Source organism: Dermacentor albipictus, chromosome 2 (assembly GCF_038994185.2).
Source record: "Dermacentor albipictus isolate Rhodes 1998 colony chromosome 2, USDA_Dalb.pri_finalv2, whole genome shotgun sequence".
NCBI classification, from domain to species: domain Eukaryota; kingdom Metazoa; phylum Arthropoda; class Arachnida; order Ixodida; family Ixodidae; genus Dermacentor; species Dermacentor albipictus.
Window position 1 is genome coordinate 51,114,340 of NC_091822.1, and position 24,410 is coordinate 51,138,749.

Below are 24,410 nucleotides of genomic sequence, written 5' to 3' on the forward strand. Positions count from 1 at the left end.
CACCTGCTTGATACTTGCAGAAAGCTCCCTGGCTCCTCTTCCAGCAGCTGCAGACTCCTACATCAGCCCCTTACCTCATACATCACATTACCCAGAGTTGGGCACATTGTAAACATTCTCTACAACATGGACTATGGCTTGTGATGGGATTTCAGGCATTTTTTGGAGGAGGTGCTGGAAATCAATTTTGTGTGATTGTTCACGATAATTTGCATGATGCAGCAGCTGTGTTTCAAAATACTTTTCCCAATTAGTCATTACAAATTCAGTTAGGGCTACTGCGTTGTACTTTGGTCCGGCTGGGAATGACATCCTAGAGGATTCGGACAAATGCCTCAGAATAGTTGTTAGTATTCCGTCCTCTTGTGACAATCCCAGCATGGTACAAAAGCACCCACTCTTATTCACATTGATGGAATGGCTCAGCTTTTTGGATGTAGGATGGATGAGGCAGGCATGTAGGTACGCTTTGGCTGCCTGAAGTTCACCTTGATCTTTTGCGTAAAGGATCCGAAACATAATATGAAACATAGATGTGTATCAGTTCGTTTTCAACATCCACATTGTCTTCTAGTGGTGTTTTTCATATAGTTGATTGGGAATTTTAAAGAGCCCACTTTTGCCAGAAATTTATTATGCAAGAAATAACTTAGGCCAAATTATTGCTGTATCTTGTGCGCACTGTGAATGTTATTTATTTCGTTTTGGTTGAATAACTCCATTATTCAGTGGCTGTCAATTTGTGCCAAATGTCATGCATTATAATGATTGCATGTCTTATTTGTTAGAATTGTTTCAAATAAGTGTTCTAAAAACATTTTCTTCACTATGTATTATGCAATAGTAACATAGCTAGCCAGCATGATATTAACACTAATGAATGAAAAAACTTGCCAACACAAATGACACTCACTTGCACAGTGAATTAATCACTGCTAACATTAAAGACCTGTGTTTCGCCTTGCTTGTTCGCATCCAAAATGGCCAGAAATTACTCATAACTGACACCGCAGGGAATAAATTGTGCACTTTAGAATAAGACCCTGATAAAAAATTCCAGACTTAGCAGTCGCAGCACTGAAGCTTTACTGCAGCCCTAGAAAGCACAAATGAGTAAAAGGAAGGTCAAATTGAAGATTTTCTTTATTTTGGAACCGAATGGCACTACAGATATAGAAGAATTTTACACCTCCAGACTAATCAATGAATCAGTCTTTTACCTGTGACATTCTTTGATGACTTCAAAACAACGTGCTTCACATGTGGCCAGTGATTGCCAAGCTTTGATGCTGCAGCATGACAGTGTCCCATGTCATGTGGCACTTCCTGTGGTGCAGTTTCTGACACCAAAAATAATCACATAAGTGACGACTGTGGAACCATGTCGTCGCTGATCTGATTATCTGATCTGATCATTTGCAACTTTTAGAGAAAAAAGTACACATATGAAATATGTATACTTTTTCACCGCAAGTTGCAAATCGATTCAGTGAAATGACATTTTTGGACCATGGACAGCATCTTCTAGCTCATGAAAGACCAAATGACTGTGACTCCACCAGAGGCTTTCCAGTGCTGCCATATACTGAGTTGATGGAGCAGCTCTGAAAGCATGTGATTTTGGAAAGAACATTGTTTTTAAAGGAAATATCAATAGTACACTGCTTACAAGCAGGTTGTCTGGTGGATACATGGAAGACTGGGCCAAGGATAAGAGAACTCCCTTCAAGAAGTGGACAATACACCAGTTACTTGCACCCATGATTGTCGTCCAGCAAATAAACACAGATGTGAAATTGTCTTCGAACTGATTGCGAATTGAGACCAATTTACTTGGTACAGAATGTCAGTTTCACACTTTTCACTTTGGATTACTCAGTAATGTGGAGAACAGTTATGCTAAGAATAATAAATAGGCTTGCAATTGCACACCATCTAGCTGTACATCTTTGCATACAAATACATGTGCAATCCTATCTCGGCAATGTGGAAACCGGTTTCCACAAAACATCCAAACAGCAATCCCACAACAATGAATCGCCCTGAAAAAAAAAGTGCAGAAAAAATATACTTTGAGAATACATTTTGCTTCTTGCACAGAGGTGGGCTGCAAATCGGAAAGGAAAAAAAATCCTTGGGAGCTGCAAGTACATTATAGTTTGCCATGGTCTTTTAAATAATGTGTTGGTCTCCGAGATGCATGATGGCACCTACCTCCTGCTTTGAGTGTTTGCATTCCACATACCACTTCCCCATATCTGTACTTGTTCAGCTGAAAGCTGCTCAATGTGGCTTTCAATGCAGCACAAGTTGCAGATTTAGTTTTATTTGCAGCCATTTATGCACAATATTACAAAGGGCAAGATTAGTCATCTGAGCACCTACGGAACCACGTCACATTGAATCGCGCAGGAAAGAGGGACAGAAAAGACACAGCCAAGAACAAGTAAAATGAAGATTTCTAATAGTGTTTTTCTAAGGAGCTCTGGATGAATTATAGTGAAACATATGTTTGCAGAACCATCACAGTTCTTTTACGTCCCTCGTTTCACGCTCTACCAAGTGAAGTACTAAGGCCCCTAGAGTTTCATACAATAATTACCAGATGGAACTGTGGCGGTAGTGTCTAAGGGCGCTGCAATGGGAGCAGTTGAGCCAGCATGGAAATTATGGAAAGTACACGGATTTGCCTAAACTTCGTTCTTCCGGCTTCATGTGGCTTTGCAAGCTCATCATTTCAACAATCTACCGCACAGTAATTAATTAAATAAACATTATTAAAATTGTCCGACTGCAGGATTCGAACACAGGACTGCTAGCACAGACGTCCAATATTGAAACCATTATGCCGTGGTCGCATGCATCGGCACGTGACAACGCCCTTATGAATTTATTGCGGGCACGAACAATACTCTACATTTAGGGGAAAAAGCAGACAAGGTAACAGGTGACATATTGCTTATGGGTTGAACAGTTATTGCAGGGTTTGATTAAAATTTTGAAATTTTTAGGGATGACTAGGACACGTAGATCCTTGAAAATATATCAGTGGGGCCTTTCTAACGGCAGCACCTTCAGATTTCGAAACAAACATCGAAATAATGAGAAAGGCGCAAACATTCCGCTGTTCTTTAGCTGGGAGAATATCAATCTGTTTCATGCCCTCAGTTCAGTTACCTTTCCCTTGACCCGATCAGCGATCGCTTCTATGCCTTGGCCATCAATACTGTAATAGCAGCGCAGTGTTGACTGCCGAATAGCTGTGAAGTCTCAAGATTGATTTAGCGGCGCTTTAGGCATGGCCGGGAGGAGAAAGAGGGGCACCCCCCCTCTGGGCCCCTCCTTGGGTATGTGCCTGATGTATGCTCTCCTGCCCTACACACAGCTAGAGATTTTATGTGCACAAAATTTTCATTTCTCATGCAAACAATTGTCGACGGGAAGTCTTGACTTTGTTGTGTTTGCAAACTAATTCTGTTAACATATTGAGAGAAATCTTTCTTCATGTTCTCTGTCTCTTCCAAAACAACCCAAGTAGGCGAACAGCATTTAAAAAGTTGACGTGTTTGCTAGTGTAATAAGCTATGTGTTTTAGCAATGCACGTTGATTTCATTGGTCCAAAGAAAGTTGTGCAAGAACGAGAACTTGTGCATTTCATCATTCGTGGTGTGCCCCCATGAACGAAGTGCATGGTACACCACATGGAGCACGGCAATGTTCAGACACAGAACATTGAAGTCTGGATGCTCCGTCATGCAACCCTGCAGTTGAGCGAGACTTCGGGTGCACCCATCTCATGACAGCACAGACACTCATGCTCAAGGAAGTTCGCCAGCACCTGGCAGTGTCAACATTCGCACCTGTAATGTGTAATGTGAAAGTAACAGTAATGCATGCACCATAAAACAACGATAAAGCCGTTCAGTCTAACAAGCCGGTACAGATTACACACATAATTCAGAATGTTGCGTCTGGCACTGTTGACAGCTCGACTCATAGGTCCATCCAACACGAAGCTAGAGGCACCGTGCTTGTTTAGGGCTTGGCCCTGAACAGCTTTCAATCGTTAAAACACGAAAATGATACGCCGCATCATAGCTGGCCGCGAAGGAGAAAGCGAGCAGGTTTCGATTAGATTTAACTGCGCATTGCGAATGCCAGGTAAAGTTTCTAAGCGACCGACGCAGCACATAATAACAAGCATCTGTACGTACCAGTCTGTGCTTGAGAGTCGCGACGGCATGTCCAGACTGTCTTCGCCGCCCGAGGTCGCATCGCTGGAGCTCTTGTTGCTTTCCTGCTCTGGAGAGCCGGTGTCGAGGCCGCCGTTGGTGCAACGATGCCGGTAGCACGAGCCTTCAGCAGCAGGTCGCACTCGTATGTGCTCAAATCGCTGAAGTTGAGCCCAGCATCGCAAGCCAGTGTGTCGTTGTCAGGGTCCATTGCGACGAGCATTGAAGTTTGCATCATAGAATGAAGTACCAGCTTATGGTTTCACGTTTCTCCTTCCGCTAGCCACTATACTCCCGCTTTCGCACTGCTGTCGGCTCTGTTTTGGCTCTGTTTCTGGCCGCGCATTTGCATTTTGCGCAGAAAAGCCATAGCGCCATCTGCGGACGCCGTTCTACTCATCGACGGCGCAACGTCACTATGAGACCATGAGGTCACCACTCCTCGATCGGAGGGCGGGCAACTTGAACTGCGCTAGAGGTATGTGGACGCTTCAGAATGCATTTTCTCTTAAAATAAGTCTCTCCTTGGCATGAAATAAGCGTTTAGACGTTTCTGGGAGGGTATTTCAACAATCCACATTGACCTAATCGTAACCTTTAGTGTCCCTTTAAAGGTACAAACACCCAGCATCGTCTTCACCTCCAGGATCCCCCTCTCCCCAGACGCGACTAAGCCGCGCAAGGCTACATGCGGGAGGATCCAACCCTCGTGTGCTCGCATACATGGTGTCGCCACACATCAAAGGCCTGCTGACGCAGATGCCCCTGCGGGGCTGGCTCGCGTGAATTATGCATTTCTTGCTCTTTGTGCACTTTGCAATTTCACTTTCACTTGTACATGTCGTGAGTGTCTTTAAAATAATTTTGTACAGTACTCGTTTTATTTATTTAAAAAAAATTCTTTGACCCATGTGCTTCCCTGTGTAGTGCACCGTTACATGAATGCAGCACTTTAACTGCACCGTACACATCGACGTGCCAATCTAGGTCATGAAACACTATATCTTGATATAAAGCAGGTGTGCAGCTTGTGAAAATGTTGGTGTCGAGGGCAGCAAAATGCACATATTCTGGGCAAAGCTCTATTGGCACGTGTTTTGTGGTAGACCTGTGCAGGTGTGCATGCTCCGCTTAAAAGTTAGTTAAATGGGGTTTAATGGCACAAAAGCGGCTAAGGCTATGCTGCGCCAAACACGAGGTGTTTTAAAATCCAGTTGATGAAAGGAAAGGCTGTGTTAATAATCTATATTTTATGTAAAAATTCAGTGTCATCTAGAAATTTACGGACGTTGCATAATGGGACTAGTGGATCACCTAAAATTAGAGCAGGGTGTAAAGGTATGTGTAGTTATAGTTTGTGCAAACATGCTCGTCTGTGTGTTTCAATATGTGTGCATGTCAGTAATATGTGCATAATTGTTAGTGGCTCTTGACATTTCTCGCATGTTGGTGTGTCTTCTTTTGTAAGTAAATAATTGTGTGTGAGGTGTGTGTGCCCAATGAGCAGCCAGCATAAAACTACTTCGATGAACGGCTCCTAATGATAACATGACTTCCACTCGCTGAATATGGGTTTAGTGAGATGTAGCTTGTCGGCACAACGGTCCCATTCACGTTGCCATTTTGCCATTAAGGCTTTACTAATCAAACGGATGCTGTCTTTATATGGAAGTGTTGTGTTTGTTATCTCTTTGTATGCTGCCAATGATGAGGTGCTTTGTTACCCGGTATCCCAACATGGCTTGGAACCCAACAGAAACGAATTGACTGTCATTATTGATGTCATGTTTAAACATTGTTTAATCTCATAGAAATTAACATCATTGGAAAGGTGAAACTTTGCTCTATTTTTCTACATAATCACCATCTTTTTCTATGCATTTTTGTGGACTGCTCCAATTTCTGTATCCCAGTGTCATAGGCCTCCGCCGCCCGCCCATTGAAGAAGCGTTTCACCTCTTTGACTTCATCATCACTCCGGAAGCGTTGGCCATACAAATTTTCCATGTTCCATCGCTGAGTGTCTGTCATTGCAACCTTTCAGTGAGACATCCCTATGATGTATAGCTTTTCGCAGTACGTGGCAAAAGTGAACAAAATTCTACTGATCTGGCAAAATGTCTTTATTGGACAGTCTGCCATGAAGGTTCAGGAAATGTCTGTGAAAAACAGCTATTGCAGTCACTTCACTCTCCATTGCAAGAGATGTCGATGCTTTTGGTAGACAGTACAGGAGGACTAAAACATTCGCTTTTTTTTTACATACATTGCTGCATAACATATTGCAATAGTAGGCAAAGCATAGCACAGCAAGTACTTTCAAATTGGCTTGCCAAATGTGGGAGCTGTCTTGAGCGCACTGCTGTCGAGGTACTTTGCCTGACCTTGGAGGACTTTATGCGCCACTGTTCTGTACCATCACAGCTCCTTGCTTGCTCTCGCTGGGAGTTCTCGTTGAAGGGAAGCGCAGCAATCAGTGTACTAGAAAATTATTTTGTCTCAGCAATAATAATTCACCGTAGTTTCTTTGCTAGAACATCAGCTCATGCAGACTCACCAGGCCTTCATATGTGAATGCAGTGGACTTTGGGACAATACCATTTAGAAAACTGTGGAAAGACTCTAGGCTGTATGTCTCAACAGATGGTGACAGCTGGCGATGTCCTTCAGCAATAGTGGTGCTGCCACAATGCACTCAATTAGCTTGTAGGCTGGAGAGTCTGATACAAAAGGGAATTATAAATACAGTTCTTTTATGTACTTTATCTTGGTGCTGTTTTGTTATCTGTACCTACCAGCAGTGAGCCATGCATGCGGCGGCAGGATCCTCTGTGAAGACAGCGGGGGTACAGGCCACCATGTCCTTCATGTATGTTCTTTATGTGGTTCAGCATGCTACTCCATGGCGCCACCAGCATGTCCCCATTGTCACCGCAAGAGCATGCACACCAGTACAGGTGGTTGGTGATGGCTTGTGTCCATTTTGTAATAGCGCTGCATCCAGCCCTTCGTGAAGCTGCAGCCAGCTTTTTCCTGATGCCTGCAAGAAGGCAACAGCACAATACACTATTGCTCCATGTCAGGTGGATCTGCACTTTGCGTACCATAAGCCTCATAAAGATATAGCAGCACTGGTAGGCATTGTACGAACTGAGGTTGCCAGCAAACTCATTAAAGGCATCCTCTGTCCAAGAATCTAACCAAGGCTGATACAGCTTGAATACTGAAAGTATGAACAGAGGAGCCATGAGGGCAGTGAATAGCCTACCGCGATAAAAGCCATACCACACCTTCAAAATCCCAAATCAACTTCCTTCAGGAGCTGAACGAACAATGCGCACACAACAGGCATGTAGTAGTATTTGTTTATGGACTAGTTCAGTTTCAGGAAATTTTAATATAGTGTAAAGAACAACACAGACAGATGGGTCAAGTGCTGAATAAGTATGACTTGTTACAAAGCACAATTGTTCCTCCTTATCTGAAATGCTTTTCTGGTAAAATTTGAAATGCTAAAGAATTTATGCTTCGTACTGAAATTTTTTTATCACCAGGGTTAGCCATGACCATGATCGCATTACAAGTGCATGATGACACTCATGAGACATGGATGATGAAATTATGAATAATAATGACGATGGAATGATGAAGGCAGTACAACGAAAATATCATGATCACGATGGGGTGACCATAGCAGTATAATGAGCATATTATGACAAATGTGACAACATTGCAACAACCATCACAGCAGTAGCATAATCGTGATTGTATGATGATTAAATGAATTTCCTTGTCTTAGCGTATGTATCCAATGAACAATCCATTATACAATTGCATGTCGACTCAGTAAGTGCACTAGGTCACACATCGGCCATCTATTGCAGGTGAACAACATGAATTTCTTCGTACCCTTTGCAACATGCCACACGTTGAAGTGATGATTGATCTCTGGACATTGCAGCCGCATGTGCTGCTTAATTCCCGAGTGGCGGTCTGTACTCAATGAGCTCACACTCGTGCCTTGCTCACAAAAAAATTTCAGACCTCTTACGAGGCCCCCTTTTTCCATCTGAGCACTTGCCTGCACTTGTTCACTCTGCAAAACAGGAATGCACAGAAAGCACCACTGGTATTGATATCATCATCATCATCAGCCTGGCTACACCCACTGCAGGGAAAAGGCCTCTCCCATACTTCAACTACCTCGGTCATGTGCTAATTGTGGCCATGTTGTCCCTGCAGACTTTTTAATCTCATCTGCCCACCAAACTTTCTGCTGCCCCCTGCTACGCTTCCCTTCTCTTGGAATCCAGTCCATAACCATTAATGACCATTGGTTATCTTCCCTCCTCATTACATGCCCTCCCCATGCCCATTTCTTTTTCATGATTTCAACTGAGATGTCATTAACTCGGGTTTGTTCCTTCACCCAATCAGCTCTTATCCCTTAAAGTTACACCCACAATTCATTCCATAGCTTGTTGCGTCATCCTCAGTTTAAGTAGAAGCCTTTTTGTAAGCCTCCAGGTTTCTGCCCCGGAGGTGAATACTGGTAAGACACAGCTGTTTTACACTTTTCTCTTGAGGGATAATTGCAACCTGCTGTTCATGATCTGAGAAAGCCTGCCCAATGCACTCCAGCCTATTCTTCTGGTTATTTCAGTCTCATGGTCCGGATGTGCGGGCACTATCTACCTAAGTAGATGTATTCCTTTACCGCTTCCAGTGCCTCTTTACCTATCGTAAACTGCTGTTTTCTTCCGAGACTGCTAAACATTACTTTAGTTTTCTGCAGATTCATTTTGAGACCCACCCTTCTGCTTTGCCTGTCCAGGCCATTGAGCAGCCGCCGTGGTTGCTTAGTGGCTATGGTGTTGGGCTGCTAAGCACGAGGTCGCGGGATCGAATCCCGGCCACGGCGGCCGCAGTTCGATGGGGGCGAAATGCGAAAACACCCGTCTACTTAGATTCAGGTGCACGATAAAGAACCCCAGGTGGTCCAAATTTCCTGAGTCTCCCACTATGGCATGCCTCATAATCAGAAAATGGTTTTGGCACATAAAACCCCATAAAAAGAAGAAAAAAAAGGTCAGTGAGCATGCATTGCAATTCGTCCCATGAGTTGCCAAGCAAGGCAATATCAGTGAATCGCAAGTTACTAAGGTATTTGAGGAAATTATGGTAGGTCAAAAAAGAACCGACTGCTTCGTTTGAGGTGAACAAAACGACTAAACTTTATTTCGATAGGGATGCCCGTTGCCGAGCGAGTTCGGAGGAGTACAGGGGTGCCCGTTGACGAAAAGAATGGGGCTAAAGTTGGCAGTTTCTTCATACTCCCTCCGGAATGAGCTTCAGGTCATTCGTCCATGTATTCCATGGGGTACAACAGCTGAATCGGTCTTCTCAATGTGGTTCCATTAGGCATGCGCACCATGCAAGCTCTGATTCTTCCATCTCGTTCGAGAAGAACTTCTGACACTTGTCCAGTTTTCCAGAGTTGCCTCGGTAGATAATGTTCATGGACTAAAATGAGAGTGCCTTTCTTCAGTGCGCTTGACAAATCTGCAACAATGAAATGTGCTGACCGGAGACTCGTCAGATACTCCTTTTGCCAGCGATGCCAAAATTGGTCGACCATCCTTTGTTGGTAGTGCCAGCGACGAGTGAGTTGACCAGGGGGCTGAGCCACCTCTGTAGCGGAACCACTGTCAGGAAGAGTGGTCAGTCGCTTTCCCACTAGAAAGTGCGATGGTGCTAGAGGTTCGGATTCGCTCGCCTCCGTGTAGACGTAGGTCAAGGGTCTAGAGTTGATGACAGCTTCAATTTCAGTTAGGATTGTCGTGAGCTCCTCGAAGTTGCAGTAGCTGTTTCCCAAGACCTTCTTCAACGATGTTTTCACGGACCGAACCATTCTTTCCCAGAATCCTCCCCACCAAGCAGCTTTCTCAGCTATAAATTTCCAGCGGATCTGGTGGCTAGTGATGAAGTTGTGAATTTCTTCTCCTCTTATTGTTGTCCATAGTCGCTTTAGATCCCTAGAAGCGCGCTGGAATGTCCTGGCGTTGTCAGAAAAGATCACTCGACAAACTCCTCTTCTCGAGATAAATCTTCGGAACGCCATGAGGAAGTTTGAGGTGGACATGTCGGTCACCAATTCAAGGTGTATTGCCCTGGTCACTGCACATGTGAAAATAACGATGTAAGACTTCCGGTTATCTCGTTGATCCTTTGTGTTCAGTGGGCCAGCAAAATCTACACCGGTAACATCAAAGGGTGGAGCTTGTGTCACCCTCTCATGAGGTAGAGGAGCGACTGGCTCAGTAGCAGCTCGGCTGTTGAAACGGTTGCAAGTCACACATTTCTTAAGCACCTTTTTCACCATTTGCCTTCCCCGCACGATCCAGTACATTTCCCTCAGTTCGGTAAGAGCCTCCAGTGCGCCGGCATGCAGGAGACGGCGGTGGGCTGCGCTGATCGTTAGCTCTGTGAAGGGACGTCTCGACGGTAGGATAACAGGATGCTTCACGTTGTAGGACAACTCGGCTGCACCAAGCCTTCCTCCCACTCTCAGCACTCCATCGTCATCGTGGATGACGCTGAGATCACGTATCGGAGAATCGCTCGGCATGCGTGTCGAGTGGCGAAGGCACTGGAGTTCCTCCTGGAAGGCCTCGAATTGTACTTGAAGAATCAAACAAGTATGCGCCTTTTGAACTTCCTCAGTTTTAATAGGTCCCTCGTATTTCTGGCCGGGGTGCTTGGCGTTGTGGAAAAATCGCAAAACCCAGGCTGTCACTCGAACCAGTCTAGAGAGGGAGCTATATTTCTGCAGAGGCAAGACAGATTCCTTTACAGTCACATTGTGAACGCGAAGGGTTCTTCTTTCCTCCTCTACGATGATCATGTCAGCGGTGCCTTCATGCCTTGGCCAGCAAGTAGATGGCTTCGAAAGCCAAGCAGGTCCATTCCACCAAAGTGAGCTCGACTTGAGTGCCTGAGGTGTGACTCCCCTTGTCGAAAGGTCGGCGAGATTTTCGATCCCAGAACAGTGATTCCAGATGTCTGGATCCGATCGCTGCTGAATTTCCAACACTCTGTTGGCGACAAAGGGTTTCCATTGTTGTGCGGGACCTCGCACCCAATGCAGCGCAATAGATGAATCAGTCCACAGATACCATTTGGCTATTGGAAGGCTCAGTGACCGCTCCAAATATTCCTGCAGTCGAGCACCTATCACCATGCCCATCAATTCCAGTCTTGGAAGAGAAATTCTCTTAATTGGTGCTACTCGGGACTTTCAGAGGACCAGAGTAACCTTTGCTTCCGTGACCCCAGAGATGCGCAAATATGCAACTGCGCCGTAAGCTTTGGGGCTGGCATCTGTGAAGATGTGTACTTCCTTCCAGCTATCGTTGGGTACGCTACCATACCGTCTTGACACTGTTATGTCCGTTAAATGATGTAGCTGGGTGTGCCACTGCGTCCAAGCTGCTTTGACTTCTTCAGGCAGAGGGGCATCCCACTCAATACCCAATTCCCACAGTGTTTGAAACATCAACTTGGTTGTAACTGTAACCGGAGAAATGAGACCAAGTGGTCATATATACGAGCCGATGCTTGGAGAATGAATCGTTTGGTGTTGCTGTTTCGGTCAAGGAAATCTAAAATGGCCTCCATGGAAAATGCTAGGTGATCTCTGTCCTTATCCCATACAAGTCCGAGGACCCGTGAGACACTTGTTGTTGGACATTCCACGTAGCCAAGGGTGCATCCGGTTCCTTCGTCGTTGAACAGCTGTTGCAGCTTCTTGGAATTTGAGGTCCACTTACGCAGTTTCATGCTTCCTCGATTCATGACATCTAGTGCCCCTCGGTAGAAATCTGTAGCCTCCTCCACTGTGTTCACTCCTGTTATGAGGTCGTCCACGTAAAGGCTCTCGCTGATGGTTTTTCTTATTTCTGGATAATCTTCTATCGTGGACAGATGGTGGTGCACGGTGGCTGCGAGGAGGAATGGACTACTTGTCACGCCAAAAGGGACACGTGTCATTCTCCAGACCTCAATAGGAGGCTCTGGGTCTTCCTTCGTTGGAAGATGTGCATACCAGAGAAATCGGAGGGCATCGCGATTCGCCGGTTGCACCGAAATGTGCAGAAATGCCTTTTCAATATCTGCACTTAATCCAATACGATGAATTCTGAAGTTCAGCAAAACCTTAAGTAAATCTGGATTCAAGTTCGGTCCTGGTTCTAGGGCTTCGTTCAGAGATATACAACCTGCATCGTGAGAAGATGCGTCAAAGACGACTCTAATATTGGTCGAAAGGCTGTCAGGTCTAAAAACTGCACGATGAGGCATGTAGTATAATCTGTTTACATTGTTGTTGCTTTCTTGCCATGGAAGTCGTTCTGCGAACCTTTGTTCCAGGTACTGATGGATAGCCTCGTCATGCTTGATCAGTGTCGTCTCATCTTTCATTAACTTCTTCATGAGGTTAATCAAGCGCTTCTTTGCAACAGCTTTGTTGTCGGCGAGTTGCATGTTCAAGGGTTTCCAGGGCAATGCTACCTCATAGCTCTTGTCCATTTTCTCTACCGATGCCGAAAATGTGCTCATGACTTCTTCGCTTTCTTCATTCGTTTGGGCACAAGAGTCGGTAATTCCAATGCTCTCAAGTTCCCAAAACGATTTGAGCTCCTTGGACAAGCTGCTGGTGTCGGCGAACACTCCGGCACGTAGCACTGCCACGGTTGAGCAGTAGGCAGCTGAGCTACTGCTGGGAATCGCTCCTTGTAGAGTCCAGCCAAATTCGGTCTTTACCGCAACTAGTGCGCCTTGCAGCTTCTTGACTTCACCACACACCAAAGTCCAATAATAGTCAGCACCGATAAGAATGTCGATCCCGCTTTCCATCAAATGGGCTGGCGCAACAGTCACGTCTGCCAGTTCATCCATGTCCGCTTGCACCTCTTTTAGGATGTCATCAGGAACATGAAGCCGATCAGAGCAGATCTCCGGTATTTCCAGAGCTTCGATAGAGTGCTCTTTACGGTCGTATTGACTTCTTAGCCAAATTTTTACCCTTCTGCGCTTCTCTTTGATAATGTTTCCTGCTCCTCCGAATGGGTAGATCGTGATGTCCTCTTCACCTAGGACCTCGAGTTGCAGTTCACGTGAAAGTCTTTTAGTGACAAAGCTTCGTTGGCTACCACCGTCAAAGAGTAGACGAGTGAGCGCTCTTCTTCGTCCCTCTGCCCATACTTGAGCGGTTTGGAGCAGCACAGTTGGTACCTTTTCAGATTTCTTGTCTGTCCGAGAATGCAACTCTGTGGCTTTATTCTCGGGTGGTTTCCATGTCGGGTCACACATCTGAGTCAGATGTCTTCTGCCACATTCCTTGCATTTTATTCTTTTGTTGTGGCATTCCCTTGAAGTGTGCCCTTTTATGCAGCATCGGAAGCACCGGCCATCTGCAGTGAGCCTTTTCTTCTTCTCATCCAATGAGATCTTCGCCTGACAATTTTGAGTCGCATGATCTTTTGCAGCACAGAATGCACATGGATCAGACTGCTTCGAAGTACCCGCAGAAAAAAGAGAAGCTGCTGACCCTTTTTGAAGTTTGCTCTTTTCTTTGTCTCGATGTTTTGATTCTCTGGCTGCACGATTACCAGGTTGCAGTGCCTTTTCCCTGCTCTCTACTTCTGTTTTAAGAAAAGCTTGCAAACTCTTGATGCTGATCGCGTCATCTTTGCTTGCAGTGGAAAGTCCCTTATGGTATCCGACAACAAGATCGGTTGGCAGCATTCGCAGGAGTGCGGAGGAGAGTAGGGCGCCGTAACTGTCTGTCTTGACTCCAAGTGCCGTGAGACCAGCGATATTGCGTTGCAGGTGGTCATAGAGTCGACGTAGGCCGATGTGCTCCTTTTCGTTCTGTACCGGTGGCAATTCGAGTAACTGAGTCAGGTGTTCTTGAATCAGCACATCTCGTCGACCGAAGCGCTCTTTCAGAAGTTCGATGACAGTGGTGTAATTTGCCCCAGTCACTTGAACGCCGGCAATGGCCGCTGCGGCTTTTCCCGAAAGCACAAATCGCAAGTACAGAAACTTCTCTGCGTTGGAGAGGCCGTCATTTCCGTGCACCGCTTGCTCGAACTGCTCCCAGGACTGCCACTCCGTGGCGGTGCCGCTAAATCGTTGTAACTCGAGCTTCGCCAGTTTCACTGTGCACTTTGCCCCTGCCGGAGGGCCGTCGCTCTGCGCCCGCGTCGCCGCCATTTCTGCTTGTTTTGTTAGCAGGTCTTTTTCTTCTTCTTGGCGGGGTTTCGCCATGTGTGCGATGATACGGTCGTTGTATTCTATGGCCCGCGCATAATTTAGCTCTGCGTCTTGGTCTTGTACTAAGGGCTCGATGGCGGCGTCCACCTCGTTTAGCTGTATTTGGAGGGCGCTAAGCCTCGCAGGCAATACATTAAGAGCCCCTTCGTCTGCATGACTCTCCAAGAATGAGTCCGCTTCAGAAATCAGTTTAGTCACTTGAGTTCTCAATGCACTTCTTTTCAGTTTGAGCCGTTCCAATGTAGCATCAATGTTTACAATTCGCTTACCGTGATGGGGCTTGAGTCGTGGAGTCGGTTTCGGTTGGGTGTGGCGTCGTTAGGCCTTGTTGAAGGCGCGCCTCGTCGACCGTTTTCTGCCCGAGGATCGTTGCTGGTTTTCCCCGAGCTCGTTGTGGTGTTGACGTCTGTTTACCTCGTTGCCTCAATGATAAGTTCAATCGTTTCTCCCGCGTTTCGGCACCAAATATTGAGGAAATTGTGGTAGGTCAAAAAAGAACCGACTGCTTCGTTTGAGGTGAACAAAACAACTAAACTTTATTTCGATAGGGATGCCCGTTGCCGAGCGAGTTCAGAGGAGTACAGGGGTGCCCGTTGACGAAAAGAATGAGGCTAAAGTTGGCAGTTTCTTCAGTATTCTCCATTACATCTAATCCCGAATTCTTCCCAATCCAGGTCTCTGAATACCTCTGTAAGCACGCTGTGAATAGCATTGGACAGATCGTATCTCCCTGCCTGATGCCCTTCTTTATTGGGATTTTGCTGTTTTCTTTCTGGAGGACTAGGGTGGCTGTGAAGCTGCTATAGATATCTTTCAGTATTTTTACATATGGCTCGCCTACACCCTGATTCCGTAATGCCTCCATGACTGCTGAGGCTTCAACTGAATCGAACGCTTTCTTGTAATCAATGAAAGCTATATATAAGGGTTGGTCGGCACATTTCTCTGTCACCTGATTGATAGTGTGAATATGGTCTATTGTTGAGTAGCCTTTACGAAATCCTGCCTGGCCGTTTGGTTGACAGAAGTCTAAAGTGTTCCTAATTCTATTTGCGATTACCTTAGTAAATACTTTGTAGGCAACGGACAGTAAGCTGATCGGCCTACAATTTTTCAAGTCATTGGCGTCCCCTTTCTTATGGATTAAGATTATGTTGGCGTCCTTCCAAGATTCTGGTACACTTGAGGTCATGAGGCATTGTGTATACAGGGTGGCCAGTTTTTCTAGAACAATCTGCCTGCCAACCTTCAACAAATCTGCTGTTACCTGATCCTCCCCAGCTGCCTCCCCCTTTGCATAGCTCCCAAGTCTTTCTTTACTTTTTCCAGCATTACTTGTGGGATGTCAAATTCCTCTAGAGTATTCCCTCTTCCATTATCGTCTTGCGTTTCACTGGTACTCTATAAATCTCGAACTCCTCAGCCACTTTAACTGTCTTATCTATATTACTAATGGTATTGCCGGTTTTTTCTCTTAACGCATACATCTGATTCTTTCCTTTTCCTAGTTTCTTCACTGCTTTTAGGCTTCCTCCATTCCTGAGAGCATGCTCAATTCTATCCATACTATACTTCTTTATGTCAGCTATCTCGCACTTGTTCATTAACCTGGAAAGTTCTGCCAGTTCTTTTCTAGCTGTAGGGTTAGAGGCTTTCATACATGGGTGTTTCTTAATCAGATCTTGGTGTTTAAGGTATTGATATACAGCCTGAAAAATATAATTGTAGCAATACCCAGTTTAGAAATCTCGAAGGAAGGACCACCTCTTTACTGCGATGAGCCATTAACGGCTCAGATTGCATGTCAACGTAGCATGCCACATTTTAGTTGGCTGGGGTAAATATTGCTTGCATAATAAGACCTATCATGAAAGCATCTGAACTGCTTCTTGCTTGACTTACCTCCTTCACTTGAACTTGCTCTGTGTGTATGATTTTTCTCTTTTCAGGACACAGGAAGAAGTACGAGAGGAACTTGGCGCTGTGGCCAGGGGAATCACATCGCCCATCCCCACAAAGCTGCAGGCTGGTATCGCTGAACTCTGTCAGCAAAGTTTCCTGATGCTCATCCCAGACCTGTAAGGAATTGACGAGTAGAGTTAAAGGGCAAAAGTGGCACAGGGGACAGAGAGGTTTGCTAAAAGAATTCACCCCCCCTGCAGGGGCGTCTGCGTCAGCAGGCATTTGGTGTATTGCGACCCCATGTACCGAGCACACGAGGGTTGGACTCTCCCGCGTCTAGCCGTGCGCGGCTTAGCCATGTCCGTGGAAACGGGGATCGGGGGCGTTGAGCCAATGCTGGGTGTTTATAGCTTTACGGCCCCTCGGCGGCGGCAACACACCCCTTCGGCCTCGGCTTCACGTAGACGGCACCCCCGGACTGACTCACCCGGGGGAAATTGGTAATTGCCTTTTCCTGTCTCTCTCTCCCTCCAACCTTCGTCTTTTTCTCACTTTCCATCTTTTCTGTCTTCTCCTAGTTTCCCTTTGCTTCCAAGTTTCCAGGCAGCAAGGGTTAACTTTGTGTGAATAGCCAACCTGGGTTATTTCATATTCGGTTATAGTGAGGACGTACAGCTGGCATTTGCAGGACCTGTTATACAGCTCCTGTAGCGTCCCCTCGTAGGGCTCCACGGCGGGTGGCTGGCATTATTGCCGAAAACTACATTTCTCTATGGCAAGTTCCTTTCCTCCCCTTCCTGATCGCCCTCAAGAAAGAGGGCGTACCAAAGATGTGTTCCAGTTCTTTGGGCGTCAAAGGCAGAACTTTCCGAGATATCATGTTATCCACTCATAAAAATACGACCCCACAGGGGTGTCTGCGTCAGCAGGCGTGTGGTGTGTTGCGACACCACGTACCCGAGTACACGAGGGCTGGACCCTCCTGCGTGTAGCCATGCGCGGCTTAGCAGTGTCCGGGGAAAGCGGAATCCTGGGGGTTGAGCCGATGCCGGGTGTTCGGACCTTTAAGGCCTCCCGGCGGAGGCAACACACCTCTTTGGCCTCTGCTTCACATAGACGGCACCCCCGGACTGACCCACCCGGAGGAAATCGGCAGGCGCCTCTTCCTGTCTCTTTCTCCTCTAACCTTCGTCTTTCTCTCTCACTTTCTGTCTTTCCTGTCTTCTTCTCCCTTCCATTTACTTCCTTTCTCCACGGCAGCAAGGGTTAACCTTGTGTGGCTATCCTACCTTGGGTACACCATATTGTCACGTGGTGGTGACGTTGAATAACACAGTAGCAATACTGTGATTGACACAACTAACTTTTATTGGGCGAACCTGTGCCCACAAAACAGGCTACACTTATAGCACAACGATAGCGGCGAACACGCTCGGCGATCGTCGAAAATCTGATCAGCGGGTCAAGCGCGTCGGCTTTTATACAGCAGTCATCGAATGTTCCAGACTAATCGTTGGGACCCGCATGCCTTCTACAAAGTTCTACACCATTCATGTCAAGCGATGAAATCAGATAACACAAGGTTCGGCGACAACAGACAGCGGTTAGAAGCATCGATAACTTTCCAGAAACTTCGGATACATGCAGGCGCGTCCCGCCTGCATGTGTCGCCCGATAAAAACAACGTGTCGCCCGATAAAAACAAGTACATGTGTCAATATTTGGTAATGGGGACGGCGTACGACTGGCGTCGTGCAGACTTTTACACAAGCTCTGCCCCGTCCCCGCATTGGTCTCCGTGGTGGGTGGTCGGTGCTGTTGCCGAATAAACAAATGTTCTTATGGCAGCACAAACTTCTGTCTATGATCGGCGTCTGAAAAGATGCCGCACTGAAGCACAGTTCCAGTTCTCCTTTCGGAGCAACGCCCCGTCATTTCCCAAATACTATGTCGTCCACAGTGGAAATAACATACCAGTAAGAAAGCTCTCTCCCTTTCTAGTGGCCAAGTGTCTCAAAGACAAAATCGGAACTACATATAAAGCTTCAAAAATGTATAGCGGGGACCTCCTCCTAGAACTAAATGACAAAGATCAAGCTCAAATGCTGTCGGAACTAACCACTATTGGCAACGCCACAGTGACAATTTCACCACATAGAACACTGAACACAAGGCGGGGAGTGATATCTGAACAAGACCTTATTGGATTGAGCGATGAGGAACTCCTTGATGGTTTCCAAGCGCAAAATATGACAAAAGTACAAAGAATAGTAATCTGCAGAAACAACCAAAAAATCCCCACAAAGCATGTTATACTCACCTTTGGAACAAGCGAAACGCCTACTTCACTCGATGCAGGTTATGTTAAAGTCAATGTGAGAACATATATCTCGAACCCCAGACGATGTTTGAAGTGCCAAAGGTTCAGACATGCTTCACATGCATGCCGAGGCCAAGCAACCTGTGCTAAATGTAGCTCCAATGATCACCAATCGGACAACTGCACCTCGTCGCCACATTGTGTTAACTGTAAAGGAGATCATCCAGCTTTTTCAAGGTCTTGCCCTTGCTGGAAAAAAGAAAAAGAAGTGATTGCACTAACTGTTAAGGAAAAAATCTTGTTCTATGAAGCCAGAAAGCGGCTATCGTACCTTCCGCGAAGAGGCTATGCTGATGTGACGCAGATGGGGGCAGCGTCACAGAGGCCTCAGGAGTCCTCCGAGACCACGCTCAGTGGTCCCGCAGTGACCCCTCCCGCCTCCGTGGTGGATGCATCTGGCGCTGCTCCATCCTCTTCAGAGGCCCTGCAGACACCAGCCCCGCAGGGCCCTAAAATCAAGTGAACTCTAAGGCCCGACGCACGTGTCTCGGCCCCAAACTCTCGTTCCTCCAGCGCATTGTAGAGAGCGATGGAGGTCGACACAAGAACCCCGGTGTCATTGACACCGAAGGACAAGCGCTCTCTCGAGCACGGTAGGAGGGACAAAATCCCTACAACCATTCAAAATAAGAAAGCGATAGCCTAAAGGTTGTCACCCATTTGTATTAGCCTTTTTAAATCCACGTCACCTAACATCTCACCTCTTATTCTTTCCATAGTGCCATTTCTTACCTTTCTATTTCAAAATGGCTTTTAGTATCCATTGGAATTGTAGAGGTCTCATACACAATCTAGGTGACATCAGACATCATCAACATCTTTTCACCAGTTGCTGTATGTCTTCAGGAAACAAATCTCGGTCCAAAAAATAGTCAATTTCTCAAAGGATTCACCGTTGTCTGAAGGGACCGCGAATGTTCCAGCCGTTTGTCAGGCGGAGTGGCTATAGTGCAGGGCGGCACTTCTACCCGAAACGTCCAATTGAGAACATCCTTAGAAGCCGTAGCTGTCACCATTCTAGTTAACGAAACCATCACCATTGCTTACTGTACATTCCACCCCACACCCACCTCACAACTAAACAATTACAAAATTTAACAGATCAATTACCGAAACCATTTGTTTTAGTAGGGGATTTTAATGCTCATTGTACTCTTTGGGGCAGCGTCAAAACTGACCAAAGAGGACAGCTGGTTGAAGACTTTATCCAATGATATCTGCCTTTTATATTCAGGTGCCCCGACGTACTTTTCCCCAACTTCCCGCAGTTTTAGTTGTCTAGATTTAGCTTTCTGCTCACCATCTCTTTTTAATGATCTTAAATGGGAAGCCCTCGACAGGTCTTATGGCAGTGATCACTTGCCCGCAATCATCAAACATTTATCACCACTAACCTTAGTCAATTGGCCACGTCAGTGGAAATTACATCTCGCTAACTGGCCGGCTTTTACGGAAAACGCGAAACTGGAAGCTGTATTTTCACGTGAACTAAGCATTGACGAACTCAACAAAAATCACTGAGGTCATAATATCTGCAGCAGAAAAGGCAATATCGCAGTCATCCGGTATTTGGCGCAAAAGGCTAAATCCCTGCTGGACGAACAAGTGTACCGAAGCCAAAAAGAAACAAAATAAGGCTTGGGGAATCCTGCGGAGGTACCCGACCTATAGCAACCCTTTAAATTTCAAACAGGCCAAAGCCAAAGCACGATTTATTCGAAGACAAGCAGAGAAATCATCGTGGCAAATATACCGTATTTACTCGCGTAATGAACCCACCCCCCACTTTTGTCGTCGAAAATTGAATTTTTTTTTTTTACGTCGCGTAAATAACGCGCACCCGCCCGCAGGGTCGGTGTTCAGCATGTTCGCGTTATCTCGGCTCAATTGGCCGGCGCTGTCGACTGTCGACGATCATAAAATTGTCTGATCGCGCAGTGATAAAATAAACATCATTTGAAGCCAACGATGCTGAACACCGGCGACGCGAACGCGGGTGACGCGGGCGTCGACTGCACGCTTTCGTTGATCGTTCATTGACCTTGCATGATTCGTTGGTGGATGCGCAAAGGGCTTTACTGGGGCGTCCTCTTTGAAATGGGGTGACGGCAGTTTCCACCACGCTCGGCTATTTTCTTTGTATTTCTCGAACCAATTTGTCAAACTTCTCTAGATTCTTTTTTTTTTACAATGATGATGATGCAGGTTGCCGAGTGCCATCTATTAAATGCAAAGCAAACCTCTGCTTATAGCGCCATGCATGCGCGGCGGCGGCAGAACGAAGTAAAGACAACGCACTTGGACAGCGTCGGTCGCCATTTCGCCAGTCCTATTTTGTTGCTGTTTAAGTGCTTCGCTACGACCTTTGCATTATTTAGTGCGTGCTGTGCATTTTCTGCGCGTTGTGCGATGGGGCGTAACGCTAGCTACACGGCCGGTTTTAAGCTCAAAGTCGTGGAGCATGCTTTGGAGCATGGCAATCGCGCGGCTGGACGGCATTTTAGTGTAGACCCCGTGCGTGTGCGCTACTGGAGGAATCAACAAGAGGAACTCAGAGCGACGAAGAAAGATCGCCGGGCCTTTCGCGGGCCGAAGCAGGGCAAGTTTCCTCGCGTCGAGGAAGAAGTTCTGAGCTATGTGAAGAGGCTCCGCAACGAAGGATGTGCCGTATCCCACGAGCTGATACAGAATCACGCGCGGGCCACTGCAAGAAGTCACGGCATTGCCGCGAGTGAATTTAAGGCGAGCAGTGGTTGGACGACTCGTTTCATGCGCCGGAACGTGTTGTGCCTCAGAAGTGTGACAGACCATGCCTCAGAGTGAGACAGACCATAAGCAGCCAGCAGCATGAAAATAAAAATGAATTTTTAATTCACATTCATCGCGTACGTGTTTTTACTATAAAGGTAAGGTTGGGATTGCGATTTTCCTATCTTCATTGTGACATGAAATTTCGACCTAAAAAATATCTAAATTTTTTTTCCCCGCGTAATGAACCCTCCCCCCAAGTTTATGTCAACTTATCTGGAAAAAAGGTGGGTTCATTACGCGAGTAAATACGGTACATATCTGTAATGAATAGTACCGTCACGTCAAAACGAATGTGGTACAAGGTGAGGAAATTTAAAGGGGAGTACACATCATACACAATACCACTACTCACATGTCCAGGCACACAAACAACACTACAGGACCAGGCGAACTTATTAGGCGAACATTTTTACAAGGTCTTCAGCTCGGCAAACTACTCCAATGCTTTCCTAAATTATAAGAAGTCGGCAGAGAAACAGAGAATGCCCACTACAGGGGCTTCAACTTAACCTTATAATAACGTCCTCACAATGCAAGAATTGAACAGGGCTCTCTCTGCCGGTAAAAAAACGGCAACAGGTCTTGACCGTGTCCACTACACAATGCCGGCACACCTATCTGAAGCATCAGTAGAAACACTACTTAAATTTTTCAAAAGATTTGGGAATCTAGAGTAATGCCTACAGACTGGAAAAAATGCAGTAGTAGTTCCTTTTTTGAAATCGGGTAAACCCGCCACGTCCCCAAAAAGCTACAGGCCCATTGCATTAACAAGCTGTCTAGCCAAATCCTACGAGAGTATCATAAACATACGGCTCACATTCATCCTTGAATCAAGGAACCTAACAGACATGCACCAGTACGGATACAGAAAGGGCTGCTCGACAACTGACCACCTCGTGCGACTAGAAGATGCAATACGTGAGGCGTTTTTGCACAAACAACACTGTCTCGCAGTTTTTTTTTTCGATCTAGAAAAAGCGTATGATACCGCATAGCGGTATGGAATTTTAAGAGATCTGGCTGACTTGGGAGTGCGTGGCAGAATGCTAAACTGTCTATCTGATTTTATGGCAAATAGAACATTTCAGGTGCGTCTCGGCACAATACTTTCACGCACATTTACAGAGGAAAATGGCAAGTAGATTTGCAAGTAGCTTGCCGCGCCTCAAATCTACCCACTTGCGAAAGGTAACTCCTATAACCATAAATAATCTTACACAATGGGCTGACAAAAATGGATTATGTTTTTCAACAGACAAAACTGCTATAGTTCTCTTCTCCCAGAAACGAGGGTTACACTGCAATCCAGTTCTCACATTGGATGGTACAACCTTGCCAGTCAAAGACAACCACAAAGTTTTAGGCGTAACATTTGACACAAAGCTGAACTTCCCGGCCCACATTAACACAACTCAAATTTAAGCAAATAAAGCATTAAACATCCTCAAGGTGTTATTGCACAAGCACTGGGGATCTGACTGAACTTGTCTACTAAGTATATAGCGGTCCCTTCTATGTAGCATCCTCGACTACGGTAGTGTAGTTTATGGTGCAGCTAGGCAGTCATATATCAAGCGACTTGATCCAGTTCATAATCTCGGCCTACGACTGGTGAGCAGCGCCTCCAGAACATCGCCTGTCCAAAGTTTATATGTCAGCTGCAATCAGCGTTCCTTACAGCAACGCAGAGCACTACTTACACTTTCCTATGTACTATGAATTCGATCATCACCACAACATATATGCTACAGCATCGTAACACAGTGGAAATCACGGATACAGTACACAAACAAACCAAACATGATTCAGCCACTAATCTTACGCCATGAAGAGTACTGTCAGACTTATGATGTTCCTTCTGAAGCCTTGCAGGTTGCTGAAACATCACCAAGATTGCCACCATGGTACAACTTTTCACAGCTATGTGACTGCACACTAACACTTCTAAAGAAAAAAGACATTCCACAAGAACACATAATACAAGAGTTCCGAGCTATTCAAGAAAAATATAAAAATTACACGGAATTTTACACTGACGGCTCCAAAACACAACAATACGTAGGTGTCGGAATAATAACGAAAAATTGGCAAAATTCGGAGAAATAATTTTTCTTCTGTGTTTAGCGCCGAAGTTTTTGCGATATGGATGGCAGTAAAAAAAAATTACCAGCAACAAGCAGATGAATGCTATCGTATATACCGATTCATTAAGCGCACTCAAAGCTCTAAACCTTAGCTCCGCGTCTGAACCCCTACTTGGTGATATCCTAAACATGTTGGCCTATAATAAATGCGGAAGAACTTTACGATTCTGCTGGGTCCCAAGCCATGTTGGGATACCAGGGAATGAAGCAGCAGATAGATGCGCATTCATGGCAGCGCGCAAAAATATAACACCAACAACACTTCCATACAGAGACTGTCCGAGCGATTCATAAGGCCCCGGCATGAAAGTGGCAACTGGAATGGGACTCTTGCATAAATAACAAGTTACACACAATAAAACCCCTGCTTAGCGTGTGGAAGTCATGCAGTCACCAGAAACGCTTCAATGAGGTGATCCTATGTACACTCCGAATAGGGCATACACACCTGACACACAATTTCCTACTTCAAAACGAAAACCTGCCAACTTGCAAGAAGTCCCATGAATCACTCACAGTAATGCACATTATCATGACATGTCCACATATTGAAACACAGATAAGGAAGCTTTTACATAATCTCTATAACTTACACATACCTT

At 45.9% G+C, this 24,410-nt stretch overlaps 1 protein-coding gene across 5 annotated transcripts in view; it reads right to left on the reverse strand.

Moving 5' to 3' along the window:
- LOC135904319 (uncharacterized) overlaps window positions 1-24,410 on the reverse strand; it is a 51,074-nt gene that overhangs the window by 23,052 nt on the left and 3,612 nt on the right. For 2 of the 5 annotated variants that reach the window (XM_065434943.1, XM_070533594.1), the window contains exons 1-3: window positions 16,471-18,420; window positions 8,143-8,329; window positions 7,029-7,273 (exon numbers count right to left, since the gene is read on the reverse strand). In XM_065434943.1, the coding sequence (XP_065291015.1) occupies window positions 7,029-7,273; window positions 8,143-8,329; window positions 16,471-16,752 (714 nt within the window). In that variant the 5' untranslated portion in view covers window positions 16,753-18,420. Of the gene's footprint in view, window positions 1-6,269; window positions 7,274-8,142; window positions 8,330-16,470; window positions 18,421-18,790; window positions 19,040-19,121; window positions 19,275-24,410 lie in introns of those variants that run through there. The other 3 variants (XR_010565092.1, XR_010565090.1, XR_010565093.1) reach the window with 3 other exon arrangements.